General features: G+C 40.9%; 1 protein-coding gene across 3 annotated transcripts in view; it reads right to left on the minus strand.

The window, feature by feature from the left end:
• Positions 1–13,181, minus strand: part of ARHGAP19 (Rho GTPase activating protein 19) — a 63,154-nt gene extending 49,973 nt beyond the window's left edge. For 2 of the 3 annotated variants that reach the window (XR_014309291.1, XM_082722148.1), the window contains exon 1: positions 13,102–13,181. Coding sequence is in view for 1 of the 3 variants with exons in the window: in XM_082722148.1 (XP_082578274.1) it covers positions 13,102–13,157 (56 nt within the window). In the remaining 2 variants the exon portion in view is untranslated. Of the gene's footprint in view, positions 1–12,838; positions 13,075–13,101 lie in introns of those variants that run through there. The other variant, XM_082722149.1, reaches the window with a different exon arrangement.
• Positions 13,182–17,207: the final 4,026 nt, after the last annotated feature.

The raw sequence follows: 17,207 nt of genomic DNA on the forward strand, positions 1-17,207 counted from the left end.
TCCCTGCTAAGCAGAGAGCCGGAAGCGGGGCTCGATCCCAGGACCCCAGGATCATGACCTGAGCCGAAGGCAGAGGCTTTAACCCACTGAGCCACCCAGGTGCCCTGAAGCATCACTGTTTTAAAGAAATCTTAGGGCAACTGCTAAAAATCCTTTGAAATTGGAAGTGTTTATGAGACTTTTTCCTCTGTAGTTAGTCTTAAGCAACCTCCACTTTGGGGAAACACAATATACATTCCCATTCAGTCTAAATTATACCAACTGTTGAGATGATGTAATGTTGAAAAGATGGAGTTCTAATATATGAGATTTTTTTTTTTTAAGATTTTATTTATTTGAGAGAGAGCATGGGGAGGAGGAGCACAGGGGGGAGTGCAGAGGGAGAAGCAGACTCCCTGCTGAGCTGGGAGCCAGGGGACATGGGGGCTTGATCCTAGGACCCTAGGATCATGACCTGAGTCGAAGGCAGACACTCAACCAACTGAGCCATACAGGCACCCTAATATATGAGATTTTATGGTTCAGGTCTCAATCCTTTATCAAGTATGTAATACTTTTGAAATTTTTTGAAGTATTTCAAAAAATATTTTTTTTAATTTAAACATTCTAACATCTTTTTAACACTTCTATTTCTCAACACCTAAAAAGAATATATTGTGCTGGTTAAAATCTTTACGCTGCCTCTGCCTTTGGCTCAGGCCATGATCTCGGGGTCCTGGGATCCAGGCATCAGGCTTCTCAGGCTCTCTGCTCAGCAGGGAGCCTGCTTCCCCCACCCCACCCCCACTTCTCTGCCTACTTGTGATCTGTCTGTAAATAAATAAATAAAATCTTTAAAAACAAAAAACTTTACACTTTAATAAAATTTAGGCTTTATCCTCTGTACAATCTTAATATACATACCCTGTATTTAAATAGTCAATAAAATCGTTAACACACTGATATAAGTATATGTTTAATCCTGTAATTGTATTCAGCATGAAAACAAAACAAGTGAAGAACTTTTTAATTATATTATCCCAGTATCTTTAGGTTAATTTCTAAATTAATGTGTTTCTTCCCTCCCAAAAGGTATAATTAAAATACATCTAGCAAATGTAGCTCTCATTATTGCATGCAATTATAAATTTAATATTAATAACTATGTGATTCTATATTTCACTCATGAATTTTTCTTTTTATTGTTACTGATAGAACCCAGCTAAGACACTTTATGTCTATTCAGATGACTTATTATCTTAAAGCTGTCAAATCATGTTTTACTTCTTTATTAAGACACATCTCAGAAACTTGGACAAAGATCAACCAAACCATTCTAATTTTATATGGGAAAAAATAAGAACAAAAAAAGAAAGTTGGAATCATATAATCAGGAACATTTTTAAAGTGGATATAGCTTTATGTGATATCTTGGACATTTACTGTTAAATTGGGAAAGGTTTATTTGTTATGGTTTGGCTCAGATTATTATTGTAGGTTTTTTTAAATGTTTATTTTTGAGAAAGAGTGAAAGAGAGAGAGTAACTGAGCAGGAGCAAGGGGAGGGGCAGAGGGAATCTCAAACAGACTCTCCACCAACTGGGGAACCCAAGGTGGGGCTCGATCTCCCAACCCCAAGATCATGACCTAAGCCAAAATCAAGAGTTGGACCCTCAACCAACTGAACCACAACCCAGGTGCCCTTATTACTGTGTTTCTGTAATCTGACTGAGTCCCAAGAAATTAGTTTTATGCTATATAATACACTATATAATTTTATATTATATTATATATAATATAATCAAGAAATTTGATTTATTTGAAACTGATCTATATGCCTTTAAAGGAAACATCTCTTTTCCATACTTGTGTATATAAGCAATATTTTAGTTAAAAAACCCAAAGGGTTAATACTTCAGCACAGCTAAATTCAGCAGCGAGGTGACCAATTTTTCTGTGATTCTATTTCATTCTTGCAGTAATAAAACACTGGTGTCTAGCTTTCAGGTAATAATTCAGCTTGACAGGTGCCTGAGTGGCTCAGTGGGTTAAGCCGCTGCCTTCGGCTCAGGTCATGTTCTCAGGGTCCTGGGATCAAGTCCCGCATCGGGGCTCTCTGCTCAGCGGGGAGCCTGCTTCCTCCTCTCTCTCTCTGCCTGCCTTTCTGCCTACTGTGATCCCTCTCTCTGTCAAATAAATAAATAAAATCTTTGAAAAAGAAGAAAAAATAATAATTCAGCTTGACAAATCACATATATTTAATCTGGCAACTGATACTGTTATTTATTATGTTTTCATCTGATTATCTTAAAAGCTATGGCTTTATATAGTGTTATAGTTGTGAATTTGACATTAACACATTTCCCATTATAAAACATATTATCATTAACCCACTTCATACTTGAATAATTATTTATAAGGTAGAACACAAAAGTTGTGAGCATCTGACAAAATTGTTTTCCCCCCACTATATCACCATAGTTTTATACTTTTTTTTAAAGATTTTTTATTTATTAATTTGACAGAGAGAAATCACAAGTAGATGGAGAGGCAGGCAGAGAGAGAGAGATAGGGAAGCAGGCTCCCTGCTGAGCAGAGAGCCCGACTCGGGACTTGATCCCAGGACCCTGAGATCATGACCTGAGCTGAAGGCAGCAGCTTAACGCACTGAGCCACCCAGGCGCCCACCATAGTTCTATACTTAATTACAGAAAAGAATGATAGTTTTCCTACAAGATTTTAAGTAATAACTAAAGACCACAACACAAAAGATAATACAAGATCATTAATTGCTAAATCCATGCTACACACAATAAAAGATGTACAAATTCAGAAAGAGAAGAGAAACTTTCACCCTTATATAGGAGTTGAGATTTGAGGTAGGTCTTAAAGATGAGTAGGGTTTGGACAGTGGAAAAAATAAATAAGTACTTAAATAAGGGGCCCTTTCTTTAAAAAAAAATTTTTTTTTTTATTTGTCAGAGAGAACGCACAAGCAGGGGGAACAGCGGGTGGGGGGAAAGCAGGCTCCCTGCTAAGCAGGGAGCCCAATGCGGAACTAGATCCTGGGACCCTGGGATCATAACTTGAGCTCAAGGCAGAAGTTTAACCGACTGAGCCACCCCAGTATCCCAATAAGGGGCCTTTTTGCTTGACTGGTTTCTTAAAAAACGTAAAATGTGTTCTCCATATATTAATGGCAAGTCCTTTTCAAAACATAACCTTAAATAAATGGGGGTGTACAGGGGGGGTCACTAAGATTAGTGCAGTGGACATCTGTTATTTTTTCATCCCCAACATCTATCTTCTCCTTCCTCTGATAACATCATACCCATTTTCTTTTGGGCAAGAACCTCTCCCCCTCTTTCAGTGGATGTGGTTTGGTGGGTTGACCCTACTCCCTGGGCAACAAGTATGAGCACAAGACCCAGGCTTCACAAAGTCAAACTAGAAAAAAAAGACTCAACTCCAAGATTCTCGCTGGATGCTAAGATTGTTAAACCTGTGGAATGTCAGACTGAAGCAGCTTGTGGTCCAGTAATGCTATCTTTGGTGAAGAACTTGGCTTTTCAAAAAGAAAATACACAGGAAATCAGATCTAAGAAAGTAAGAGGCAGATGCCTAGTGACATTGAGTTGAGAAATACGATAGGGATTAACCATGCTTAATCTAGCCTGTGAACTTTCCAGTTTCTTGAGCCAATCAACAGCATCTCTTTGCTTAAGCTAGTTTAAGTTGCTGTCACATATAGCTGAAAGAATCCTAACAAAACCATGTTTAAAATGTCAGCTGCTGGGGCGCCTGGGTGGCTCAGTGGGTTAAAGCCTCTGCCTTCAGCTCAGGTCATGATCCCAGGGTCCTGGGATCCAGCCCCGCATCGCACTCTCTGCTCAGCAGGGATCCTGCTTCCCTTCCTCTCTCTCTCTTTGCCTGTCTCTCTGCCTAGTTGTGATCTCTGTCAAATAAATAAATAAAATCTTTAAAAAAAAAAAAAAAATGTCAGCTGCTAGGATAGAGCCGAGCCCCTCTGGTGGTTTTGGTTATTCTGCCTCCCTTCCTCCTTCTTGGAAAATCTCTGTTCTCTGATATCACTTCTTTTTTTTTTTTTTTTTTAAGATTTTATTTATTTATTTGACAGATAGAGGTCACAAGTAGGCAGAGAGGCGGGCAGAGAGAGAAGGGGAAGCAGGCTCCCCACTGAGCAGAGAGCCCGATGTGGGGCTTGATCCCAGGACCCTGGTATCATGACCAGAGGCAAAGGCAAAGGCTTTAACTCACTGAGCCACCCAGGCGCCCCTCTAAGAGATCACTTCTTGCTGGGCTCATTCTCACCCCTGCCTCCAAAGTCTGCCCCCATGGCTGTGGCAGGCAGCCTCTACTAGAAAGTCACCCTCTCTCTCCTTTTTTAATTTTTGTCTGATCTCCTGCACTTCTCCCTGCTGTATCATTTTTCCAACGCTTCTCAGTTTTTCATAAGCCAGTCTTGGTTTTCCTTACAGATGTGAACTTCTGTTCAGCCAAATGCACCAATCGCAGCATATGGCATGCAGCCTTTCTTTGGTTCTTCAGCTCAACTCATTTCAGCAATTTCAGCAATTTTCATTGTTCTACATTATTCAAAAATTCTTTTTAAAAAATAGCAAAACCATCCCGTGCAGCTGAGTAGCTCAGTCCATTAAGCATCTGCCTTCAAAAAAAAAAAAAAAAAAAGCATCTGCCTTCAGCTCAGGTCATGATCTCAGGGTTCTAGGATCAAGCGGCTGGAGCACAGCATTGGGCTCCCTACTCTGCCGGGAGTCGGCTTCTCACCTCTCTCTCTCTGTTCCTCCCATGCTCATGCTCTTGAGCTCGCACTCTCTCACTAATAAATAAATAAAAGCTTTTTTTTTTTTTAAATAGCAAGTAACTGTCGTTGATGTTAAATCTAAATTCAGGACAAAAGGGTATTACTCTGATAATTATAAAAACTACACTTGTTCCAAAGATTCAGCCACAATACCTAGTCCTAGAACAAAACCCCCCCAAAATTACTGTACATTAGACCCTGGCAGAAATGCAGTAACTCTTTTGAAGTTATATATATTTCAAGATCATTACAAACACCAATTTCTAAAACCTCATATAACTACGAATCAAAAGTTCCAGGTAAAAAGGGAAATGTGAAACTAGCTTGCTCAAAGACACACACTGCTTTAATAGAGAGGAAAGTATCTATAAACAACACACCCTCTGGGATCTTCGCAAGTTTGAAAATGCCAAGATGGATAAGGTAATACTAAGTACTTAAAATACCAGCATGCCTCAAAAAAATAAAATACACATGAACAATAGTTATTAGGTTAAATATAACTTAACAGTCTTACTCCAGGTTCTTTAATCCGGGAAACAGTTATTCTATTTGGAAAGCATATAGACTTTTACAAACTTACATGCAAATAAGTGTGTCATTGCATATTTAACTACCAATCATTTTCTCGTCCTCACTGACTTGTTCCTGCCCCTCCTCCTCCATTCAGATCCTACACACTATCTCCCATACTTGTCTATAAGAGGCTTAGGAAGTGCTGCAGCAAGGGAAGCACAGAACTGGAGGGAGAGGATTCTCCACATGTGCCAGTTACGCATTTAAGGCCTCTCACCCATCCTTGCCTACTCTGCAAAAATGAAGCTGGAGCCTTTAAATACATTTCCTTCTCCAGTTGGCACAATGTTGAGCATTATTAACAAAGAACACTGGAGACACACTGCAGGAGGAAGAACCTTTCCCTTTCTGGTTCCAGGGCACTCCGCTGGGCAAGCTCCTGCAGTAGGCAAGCTCTGCCAGCACCCAGTCCCCACAGCAAGGGCAGCATCTCTTGATAGCTTCCTGCAGTCTACAGCTCTCAGCAGCATCCATAAACCAGTAACTTCCCTCCAAGACACCTCCCTATGAACGGCTTTCCCCAGTACCCTCAAGGGTGGATTTCTAGTAGGTTCTATAAGATTAATTTCCAACAAATTCTACCACAGCAATTTTCTGCCATTCAGTGTGATAAACAGCCATGCCTTAAACAAGGTCTGGACCTCTTCCTTGTACATTCTACTTCAGCCCTTAGGATTATAGTAGATTCTTTTTTTTAAACCAAGGTATAATTAGCAAATAAAACTGCAAGATATTTAAGGTATATAGCATGATGAGTTTGATATATATATAAGCTAATTGTGATTATCTACTGTTTATATAATCTTTAGAGATTCTTTTCTTTGTTCAAATTACTGTATAATTTCTGTGTCCTAGTTGAACCCTGACTGATACACCAAGTAAAACTAGCAAACCAACAGCACAAGAGATGTACTCTGGCATTTCTAGAAACAACCTATACTAAAAGATGGTTAATAAAAGTATGGTTTAGGGGGCTCAGGCAAGGTAACCAGAGAGTATCTTCAAGAAGAAAATGCTGATTTGGGGCACCTGGGTGGCTCAGTGGGTTAAAGCCTCTGCCTTCGGCTCAGCTCACAATCCCAGGATCCTGGAATCCAGTCTCACATGGGGCTCTCTGCTTAGCAGGGAGCCTGCTTCCCTTCCTCTCTCTCTGCCTGCCTCTCTCCCTACTTGGGATCTCTGTTTGTCAAACAAATAAATAAATAAATAAAATCTTAAAAAAAAAAAAAAGGGAAGAAAATGCTGATTTAAAAAAGAAAAGAAAAAGCAATAATCTAACCAACTGTAATATGTCCCTTGCAAAGATAAAATGGGACAAGCTAAGGGGCACCTGGGTGGCTCAGTTTGTTAAGCATCTGCCTTCAGCTCAGCTCGTGATCTCAGGGTCCTGGAATCAGCCAACTGAGCCCCAAATGGGCTCCCCACTCACTGGGGAGTCTGCTTCTCCCTGTCCCTCTGCCCCTCCCTTCAACCCCTCCCTGCCCCCTGCCCCTCCCCTCCAACCCCTCTCTCTCACAAATAAATAAATAAAAGCTTAAAAAAAATGAAGCAAGCTCATATACGTACCTTGTATATTCTTCATGCAAATTACCAAGTTTGCATTTATCAGTTGGCTTCTTGTGAACCCAAATGGAGTTAGTCTCCTCAAACCCATCTAATGAATAAAATAGGGTCTCGACTTGAGATAACAACAAAAAGACTGCAACTCTCTGATAACCTTCCTCACAACCAACCAGCAACCTCTATCTTTAACATTTGTTAATTTCACAAATGCTACCAAAGGTTAGAAGCAAAGAAAAGTAAGCCACTTACTGGTTTATGAGGATTAATTTCAAAGATTTTTAAATTTATTTTTGCGAGAGACTGAGAGAGAGAGAGAGAGATCTAGCATGAGCAGGAGGGGGTGGGCAGAGAGAGCGGCAGACTTCCCCTGAGCAGGGAGCTGGACATGGGACTAGATCCCAGACCCCAGGATCATGACCTGAGCCAAAAGCAGACACAACCAACTGAGCCACTCAGGTGCCTGAATTTTAAAATTCTATTCTTCGTCCCCTTTTTTTGCCAACACTGGCCCTGTCTATAAGTATAATGATCAAATTCTCTAAGCCAGGTAACTGATAAAAATATCAAATAAAATTACTCAGATTCAAGAAAGACCACTGAAGAATCTATTCAAGATTACCCTTCAGATAGGATTTGACAGCACAAATACGAAACTGGATTCATATATTTTAAATCATGTTTACCCACTTGTGCACGTAAGAATAGGCAAGTCTTCCTAAGATCAGTAAATATTCCATCTATCACTTTTCTTGAAGGGCCACACTGCTGTCTTATTAGAGAAAGAACACTTTAATTTAAAAAATCTTCAGGAAATTATATGTTTAGTAACCAATATTTCATATCTAAGGTGTATGTAAATTAGCAGAATATAAGATCCTTTTCCCAACTATAAGGCACCTCCCTAATCCTCCAAAACCACTTGCAAAATAGGATGCAAGCATCCAAAAGTCTGTTCCTAAGCTTCCTGCTGTTCCTAAGTTCCAGAAGCAGGCTTGGGCCCCAAAACTTTGACACCGCTGACACAAGAATGACAACTTATGACAAATGTTATCACTACCACAGATTGCTTGGCTTCCCTACAACCCTGTACATTCCCCTTTGCTTTTCCTGGTTCACAGCAGGTTTCTTTTTTCCCTGTGAATATTGAGGTTAAATAGCCTGTGACTCAGGGCACCTTAATGGCTCAGTGGGTTGGGCCTCTGCCTTCAGCTCAGGTCACGATCTCAGGGTCCTAGATGGAGACCCAAATCGGGCTCTCTGCTCAGCGGGAGTCTGCTTCCCCCCATCTCTGCTTACTTGTGATTTCTCTCTCTCTGTCAAATAAATAAATAAATAATCTTTAAAAAAACAAAAAAAAAAGGCCTGTGACTCTTTGTCATCAATTTTCCCTCTTCATCTAATAATAGTTAGCACTTTCTTTATATATCTTTTCAATTCAAAAAGTACCCTACTGCCAATTATGTAGGGAGGTGGCTTTAATTCCTTCCTGCTTTATTTTCTTATGATTTTTAATTTAATTTTAAAAAATTTTTATATGTTAGTCACCATACAGTACATTAGTTTTTGATGTACTGTTCCATGATTCATTGCTTGCATATAACACCCAGTGCTCCATGCAATCTGTGCTCGTCTATACTCATCACCAGGCTCATCCATCCCCCCACCGCCCTTCCCTCCAAAACCTTCAGTTTGTTATTGAGTCCATAGCTTCTCATGATTCATCTCCTACCCCAATTTCTCCCCCTTCATTTTTCCCTTCCTTCTAAAGTCCTCCATGCTATCCCTTATGTTCCACAAATAAGTGAAACCATATAATAATTCACTTTCTCTGTTTGATTTATTCCACTTAGCATAATCTCCTCCAGTCTCATCCATGTTGAGGCAAAAGTTGGATATGCATTCTTTGTGATGGCTGAGTAATATTCCATTGTGTGTATGGACTACATCTTCCTTATCCATTCATCTGTTGAAGGGCATCTTGGCTCCTTCCACTTTGGCTTTTTCTCTCTTTGGCCTTTGAAAGTTTTAACTATTTTTATATTGCTCTTGGTAAAGTGGATAGCTTCTATTTGTGGATTCCCCCTTAGAACTGTCCACTTAAGAGTAACTTGAAGGTATAATTAAAGTTAGTAAAATTTTAAAGCATTATTCTACCTGATAAAGACCAGAAACAAAGGGGAAAAGGTGTTTACCATCAACAGGTCAAAAGAGAAAATTCTTTACAGGCAGAGCAAATTTTTTTTTTTACACAATTTATTTACTTATTTGAGAGAGAGAGAACACACAAGCAGGAAGGTCAAGGAAAGGGAGAGAAAATCTCAGACAGACCCCACACTGAGTATGGAGCCATACTCAGGCTCATGACCCTGAAATCATAACCTCAGCAGAAACCAAGACACATAACCAACTACGCCACCCAAGCACCCCCAGAGCAACTTTTTCTTATTTAATTTGATTAAAATTTAAAGCATTGCTAATTATTAGGAACAGGCTTAAAATAATGATGAAGAAATAGAAAGCTAGTTCTTCTTTATGGAATGAATACAAGGTGCCACACCATCAATAGAACATTAGAAATATCTTCAGAGAAAAAAATAATATGTATGGTATTTATCACCACAAGGAGTATTTTATGTCTTAGATAGGACTACTATTCATTCAGTATTGACCATCTACACAAAACTAAGCATTGGGAATATGTAATAAAAATATACGTGTGTCCTGCCCTCAAAAACCTTACAGAAATCCAAATTCTCTTTTACAACATGAAATTAATAAAAGAGTTTCAAATTCAGATAAGATTCTGTGAATACCTGTTGATCACAAAACTAATACTAGCAATTAAAATTTAAATTCTGGGGCGCCTGGGTGGCTCAGTGGGTTAAAGCCTCTGCCTTCGGCTCAGGTCACGATCCCAGGATGCTGGGATCGAGTCCCGCATCGGGCTCTCTGCTCAGCAGGGAGCCTGCTTCCTCCTCTCTCTGCCTGCCTCTCTGCCTACTTGTGATCTGTCAAATAAATAAATCTTTTTAAAAAAATAAATAAATAAAATAAAATTTAAATTCACTTGGCAACATCGTTGAAAGAAATTCAAACTACTCCTGCTATACAATAATGTTTGGTGCTCTCTCTTCTTATCACAATTCAAGATTTTAGAGCAGGATGAGAGATGAGCTGATAGAATTTAACAATCACCTCTAGGGGCACCTGGGTGGCTCAGCAGGTTAAAGCCTCTGCCTTCAGCTCAGGTCATGATCTCAGGGTCCTGGGATCAAGCCCCGCATGGAGCTCTCTGCTCAGTGGGGAGCCTGCTTCCTCCTCTCTCTCTGCCTGCCTCTCTGCCTACTTATGATCTCTCTCTCTGTGTCAAATAAATAAATAAAATCTTAAAAAAAAAAAAAATCACCTCTAGAGTTTCCAAGCAAAAATGATCATTTATAGGCACCTCTGAGAGTGAAAAACTCTTCCGTTTAAGGTATCAACACATTCAAACATTCTATCCCAGCTAGGGAAGGAATCCAGTGGCCCCTCATAAACCCAGCTTCCCAAGACTTGGAATCTCCCATTCAAGACAGAGGGTACCAAGGGACACCAAACCAAAGGGTCTGCACTTTACACTGAGACAATGTAAATAAGCTCACTCTACTAAATTCTCTTATATGTAACCAGTTAAGACATGTACAATCTCAAGAGTGTGGCCAGATCACCTGGAAATTCTTTCTAGGAAAAGCTACATTTTGCTGTGCCTGTAAAAATTATGATTTCCTAAACTACAGATCTATTCTGTTCTTTACTTCTACCAAGAAAAAGAAAATCTATCATGTACTGAATGGTTATTACCTGCTAGGCTCAGTGCTACGCACTTTAAAAAGACTGTCTAGGGGTGCCTGGGTGGCTCAGGGGGTTAAAACCTCTGCCTTCGGCTCAGGTCATGATCCCAAGGTCCTGGGATGGAGCCCCATATCAGACTCTCTGCTCAGCAGGGAGCCTGCTTCCTCCTCTCTCTCTGCCTGCCTCTCTGCCTACCCTCTGCCTAGTTGTGATCTCTGTCAAATAAATAAATAAATAAAATCTTAAAAAAAAAAAAAAAAAAAAGAAGATGATGATGACTAGTTTAATCCTGACATTCTCCAGAGTAGACATCTTATGTCCATTTATAGGTAAAGAAATTGAAGCACAGAGAGGTTTAAAAATTGGCCTGAGTATTTTATTCTTTTTGGTGCTATTATAAATGGAATTGTTTTCCTAATTTCCTTTTCAGACAGCTCATTGTTAGTATGCAGAAATGCAACTGATTTTTGCACATTGATTTTGTATCTTGCAACTTTACAAAATGTGTTTATTATTTCTAACCGTCTGTTAGTCTTTTTTTTTTTTTTTTTTAAAGATTTTATTTATTTATTTGACAGACAGAGATCACCAGTAGACAGAGAGGCAGGCAGAGAGAGAGAGAGAGGAGGAAGCAGGCTCCCTGTGGAGCAGAGAGCCCGACGCGGGGCTTGATCCCAGGACCCTGAGATCATGACCTGAGCTGAAGGCAGAGGCTTTAACCCACTGAGCCACCCAGGTGCCCCCCGTCTGTTAGTCTTTAGGGTTTACTATATATAAGATCATGTTGTCTGCAAACAGGAACAATTTTAGTTCTTCCTTTCCAATTTTGAAGCCTTTTTAATCCCTTTTCTTGCCTAGGTGCTCTGGCTAGGACTATCTGCCTCATTCCTTATCACAGTGGGTTATTATTACCTCACACCTGTCAGGATGGCTATTATCAAAACAAAACAAAAACAAAAGACAAGTGTTGGTGAGGATGTAAAGAAAATGGAACCTCTATACTGTTGATAGGAACAAAAAATGATGCAACTGCTAGGATAAATAGTAAGCAGGTTCCTCAAAAATATCAAAATAGAATTAACTGTATGATCTAGCAATCCTACTTCTGTGTATTTAACCAGAAGTACTGCAATCAGGATCTCAAAGAATTGCTAGCACTCTCATGTTTCCTGAGGCACAATTAATAATCACCAAGATTATTCATGTCCATGGAAGAAAAATGCAATAGCAAAATGCAGTATATTACTCAGCTTTTAAAAGAAAACTCTGCAACAGGTGACAACATGGGTGAACCTTACAGACATTATGCTAAGTGACATAAGCCAGTTACAGGAAGACAAATGATTTCAATTACATATATGAGGTATCCACTGACATGAGATTATCTAAAATAGCCAAATTCATAGAATGAAAGAGTGGAATGCTGGTTGCCAGGGGCCATAATAGAGGGAATGGGGAGTTACTAATTAATTGGCATAAAGTTCTAGTTAAGCAAGATGAATAAGCTCTTGAGATACGATGTACATTGTACCTACACTAAACAGTACTATCTTGCACACTTAAAAAATGTGCTATGAGGGTAGACCTCATGTTAAGTATTCTATATATATATATGTATATATATATACATATATATATATATATATATAGTTTTTTTTGTTGTTGTTGTTTTGTTTTTTGGGTTTTTTTTTTTTTTTTTTTTGACAGACAGGGATCACAAGTAGACAGCGAAGCAGGGAAGCAGGCTCCCTGCTGAGCAGAGAGCCCGATGCGGGCTCAATCCCAGGACCCTGAGATCATGACCTGAGCAGAAGACAGAGGCGTAACCCACTGAGCCACCCAGGCGCCCCTCATGTTAAATATTCTAAAGCACGGTAAAATCGGTCCAAGAACTCAAACCCACTTCTAACGGACACTCCCTTGCTCCTACTTTAACACAATAAACTGCCTCGAAGCAGATTAGAATGTACTAAGAGGACTCTCTCCCAGCACTGTGTGACGTTAGGGAATTCGCTTAACAGCTCTGAACATGAGTTTCCTCACCACCAAAATAAATCTCTGCGCAAACACAACTGGTCGGTCTGCAGTCTTGGCTACCCGCCGACCTCGCAAGAGCATCCGCGGGACCAAGAGGAGGTCACGCTGGATCTCAGCTCCTGAGCCAGACCGCAGGCATGAAGGGGCGAAACGCTGTAGGAGAAAAGAAAGCCTCGTCCCGCTGGGTCACTATGACCCAAAGGAAAAGCGTCAGTACGACCAGCCCACGGCCTCGTTTCCTAGGTAGCTGGACCAAGAACTGGGCTCACCTCGGGCGGGAATCACTGGCTGGCACCTCCCCTTCACCCTGCGCCTCAGTCGCCATCTTAGTCAGCAAACTTCTCTGACCGCCCCTATCTCCGGCCCCGCCCCCGCGCATTTGGATTGGCTAAGGAGTTCCCCCTCTTCAGTGCGATTGGATGACTAAACAGTTTCATGATATTATTGGTTTATTCAAATAGCTAACGGTCATTGGTCACCCCCAGCCCGGGCGGAAAAGGGTTGGGGACCAGACCCAGCTCCGAGGCTCCTGGGAATTGTAGTTTCATGTTTCGATGAGACTTTCCGATTCCACCCATTTTTTTTTAACTTTCTGGTCAGAAATCCCCAGCCTACGCTCAAATTAAGTCTGGATGTGAACTCTCAGAATCACAGAACTGTCGAATCTGAAATTGACTTTAAGAACAACGCTCTAGGGGCTCCTGGGTGGCTCAATGGGTTAAAGCCTCTGCCTGGGACGCCTGGGTGGCTCAGTTGGTTGAGCAGCTGCCTTCGGCTCAGGTCATGATTCCAGAGTCCCACATCGGGCTCCTTGCTCCACGGGGAGTCTGCTTCTCCCTCTGACTCTGCCTTCCACTCTGTCTGCCTGTGCTCGCTCTCCCTCTGAAAAATAAATAAATAAAATCTAAAAAAAAAAAAAAAAAAAAAAAAAGCCTCTGCCTTCGGCTCGGGTCATGATCCCAGGATCTTGGGATCGAGTCCCGGCATCGGGCTCTCTGCTCAGCGGGGAGCCTGCTTCCTCCTCTCTCTCTGCCTGCCTCTCTGCCTCCTTGTGATTTCTGTCTGTCAAATAAATAAATCTTAAAAAGAAGAAGAAGAACAGCGCTCTAAAATGTAAGATTCATTTTCTGTCTGGACACAGAGTATACCTAGAAGAGTAGGTACGCCGGGGCAATCAAGAAGTACTTGACTATCTATCACGTTTAGCTCACATCCAGCCGCACAGCTTAGCGGTGGGTCACTTAGGCTTCTTTCTACACACGCCCTTCCGGCTACCCAGAGAACCCATAGGCTTTGCCTCTATGATCTGAAGCAAGGAACAAACAGCACCATAACCTTGTCCCTGAATGAGCTTTAATGCTCAGTGGTAGAAATAGTCGTAATTATGCTTGTCCTGGGATCAAGCCCAGTATCAGGCTCCCTGCTCAGCCAGGAGCCTCCTCCTCTCTCTCCAGCTCCCTTGAGCTTGTGTTCCCTCTCTTGCTGTCTCTCTCTGTCAAATAAATAATTTTTTTTAATTATGTAGTTGTTTATGTGACTATTTATTTCATGTGAGGGTTCCCCGCTAGATTTCCTACCACTCTTGGGCGGAGACGACCTCTATTTTGCTCCCCGTGGCTTGTGGCTCATAGTAACCTTTTCAATAAATAGTTTTTGAACAAACGAGTAAACAAGTCCTCAGATTATAGGATCCAAAATAAAAGTTGATTCACATGTTCTAATAGATTATTTCAGTCGATGAATTTATATTAAAAGTTTGAAGAAGGTGTCAAAATAAAATTGCTTTATGTTTATTCTGTGTTTTATGTTTAACAGAGTTTCTTTGAGCAAATAAATACATGAAAAGTAACACAAAATTCAACAAACACGTATCAGTGAGATTATTCATTGAACCCAAGACACTCTTGGGAAATCCAGGCTGCATATTTGGTGTATATATACAAAGCAAGGAACACAAGACTCAAATTCTGCAAAGTATTTCTCCAAAGTATGAACAAGTTTTTGTCCCAGCCTCCTGATACTCCACATCAACTGACTTACTGACTGACTGGATTGAATTGATGCTTTCACACAGAAGAAATGTCCAAAACTTTAAAGTATTACTGCTACAGGGCACCTGGGTGGCTCAGTGAGTTAAAGCCTCTGCCTTCAGCTCAGGTCATGGTCCCACATCGGGCTCTCTCCTCGGCGGGGAGCCTACTTCCCCTCTCTCTCTGCCTGCCTCTCTGCTTACTTGTGATCTCTATCTGTCAAATAAATAAATAATCTTAAAGTATTACTGCTACATCCAAGTAGAATACCACACAATGCTATTTCTGGTTTACCTGTTTGGATGACATTTTTATACAAAGTCTTTAATGTCTGGAGAAATGTTGTCCAGTAGCTAAGAGCAGTAAGCCTACTTTCAAATCCTAGCTCCATTACTTCTAACTGTGTGTCCAACAATTTAACTTTGATTCCTTTTCCTCCTCTGTAAAATAAGGATGATAATAATTCTCAGAGCAGTATTGTGAAGATTGAAACGAGATAATCTCTGAAACGCTGCTTACCTGCACAGTGTCTGGCACGTATTGAAACAAGATACATAGTCAAGGTAATGTGATAAATGCTAAGAATGCTAAACTCCCTTCTCAGATAACATTTCTATCTCCATTGCTGCATGATAAGGACCATACTTTACACTTATAGTTACAGCTTAATCAGTTACGCTGGAGAGGAGAATGTTTCTTCTGAAAACCAACTATTCCGCTGTGACTTCTGATGAAAAGCAAGTATTGTTGCTGAGTACTGTAAAAGTACTCCCCAGCCAGCAAGACTGCCCTGTTTCTGCGAGGATGTCCTGGCCCCCCTGAAATCTCACTCCATCGAGGTACTACTGCTGGCCAGCCTCGTGATAAGCATGGCTGTCCAGCAGGTATTCATGAAAAGTTCAGAAAGTCATCTTGTTTCCAACAGTCTGGCTGAACAAAAGGTCACAGGATAGTGGCCCCAGCCCTCAAGGAGTTACAGACTCAGAGATAAAATGAATATACATAAATCACATACAACAGAAGGCAGATTAGAATTACCAAGAACAAAATAGTAAAGCAGAGAAAAGACTTCTAGGAATTCAGAAGTACGAAGAAGGGAAGAAGGCCAAGACTCCAAAGGATGGTTTATGATCCCGGGCATGGATTTGAATCTACCCCAAATGTCATTGCACATCAATCTATCTACCCCCAATGAACTTCAAACACCTTTTGCATTGTTTAATTACACAAATAACACGTGAAGATGCTTCCCTTGCAAATAAATAAGTAAATAATACAGATAAAAGCTCCCTTGTCAACCATCCCTACATTCTAGTCCTTCCTCTAAGAAAATGCCATTTTCAGTTTAACATGTGTCCTTTCAAGGGCGCCTGGGTGGCTCAGTGGGTTAAAGTCTCTGCCTTCGGCTTGGGTAGTGATCCCAGGGTCCTGGGACCAAGCCCCACATCAGGCTCTCTGCTCTGTGGGGAGCCTGCTTCCTCCTCTCTCTCTCTGCCTGCCTCTCTGCCTACTAGTGATCTCTGTCAAATAAATAAATAAAATCTTTGAAAAAAAAAAAATATGTGTCCTTCCAGATCGTTCTCTATTATAGTACATTCCTTCAAAAAATATTTACTGAATGCTTCTATGTGCTAGGCACTGTTCTAGGCCTGGAAATAGAGATGTGAACAATGCATTTGTTCAAGCAAAGAATTGAGGCATTTCTTTCCTTTTCTTATTTTCCCGTTAATCTTTTTTTTTTTTTTTTAGAAATCTCAACACTCAACATGAAGCTTGAATTCATGACCCCAAGATTAAGAGTCACACGCTCTACCAACTGAGCCAGTCAGGCACCCTTTAATTTTTAGATACATGGTGATATATTGTACATATTATCTTTGTAGGAGCATCTCAGAAATCTATGTCAGTTACACTTTTGAACTGCTATGTTTGCCGTATAATGCTCTGCCATCACCCTTTTGAACTGCTGTGTAGCATTCCACCTTATAGATGCTCCCCAGTTTACTTAAACCACCTCCTCCAGACATAAATTCGGTTTACCTCAATATGGGTTGCAAGCACTGGAAGCTGACTTCGGCTAACATAACAGAAACTGGATTTGTTGGAAGGGTACTGGGGTAAGAGCTGGTGGGAAGGAAAGGGACTGGGGAGCCAAAAACCCAGCCAAGGTCACACCATTCAGTGCCACTTGACTCAGCACAGTGACCCCTCCACTGATTTCCCAGCTCAGCTACTCCAGGGAGAGGAAGAGTCATAAGTGAAAACATCTGATTGGCTGGACCACAGTCACCTGCCTCCATCCTTTTGCATGGAGGAAAGCCCTGTCTCCCACCAAAGTTCTCCCA

The sequence above is a fragment of the Mustela nivalis genome, assembly GCF_964662115.1.
Source record: "Mustela nivalis genome assembly, chromosome: 2".
Taxonomy (NCBI): Eukaryota; Metazoa; Chordata; class Mammalia; order Carnivora; family Mustelidae; genus Mustela; species Mustela nivalis.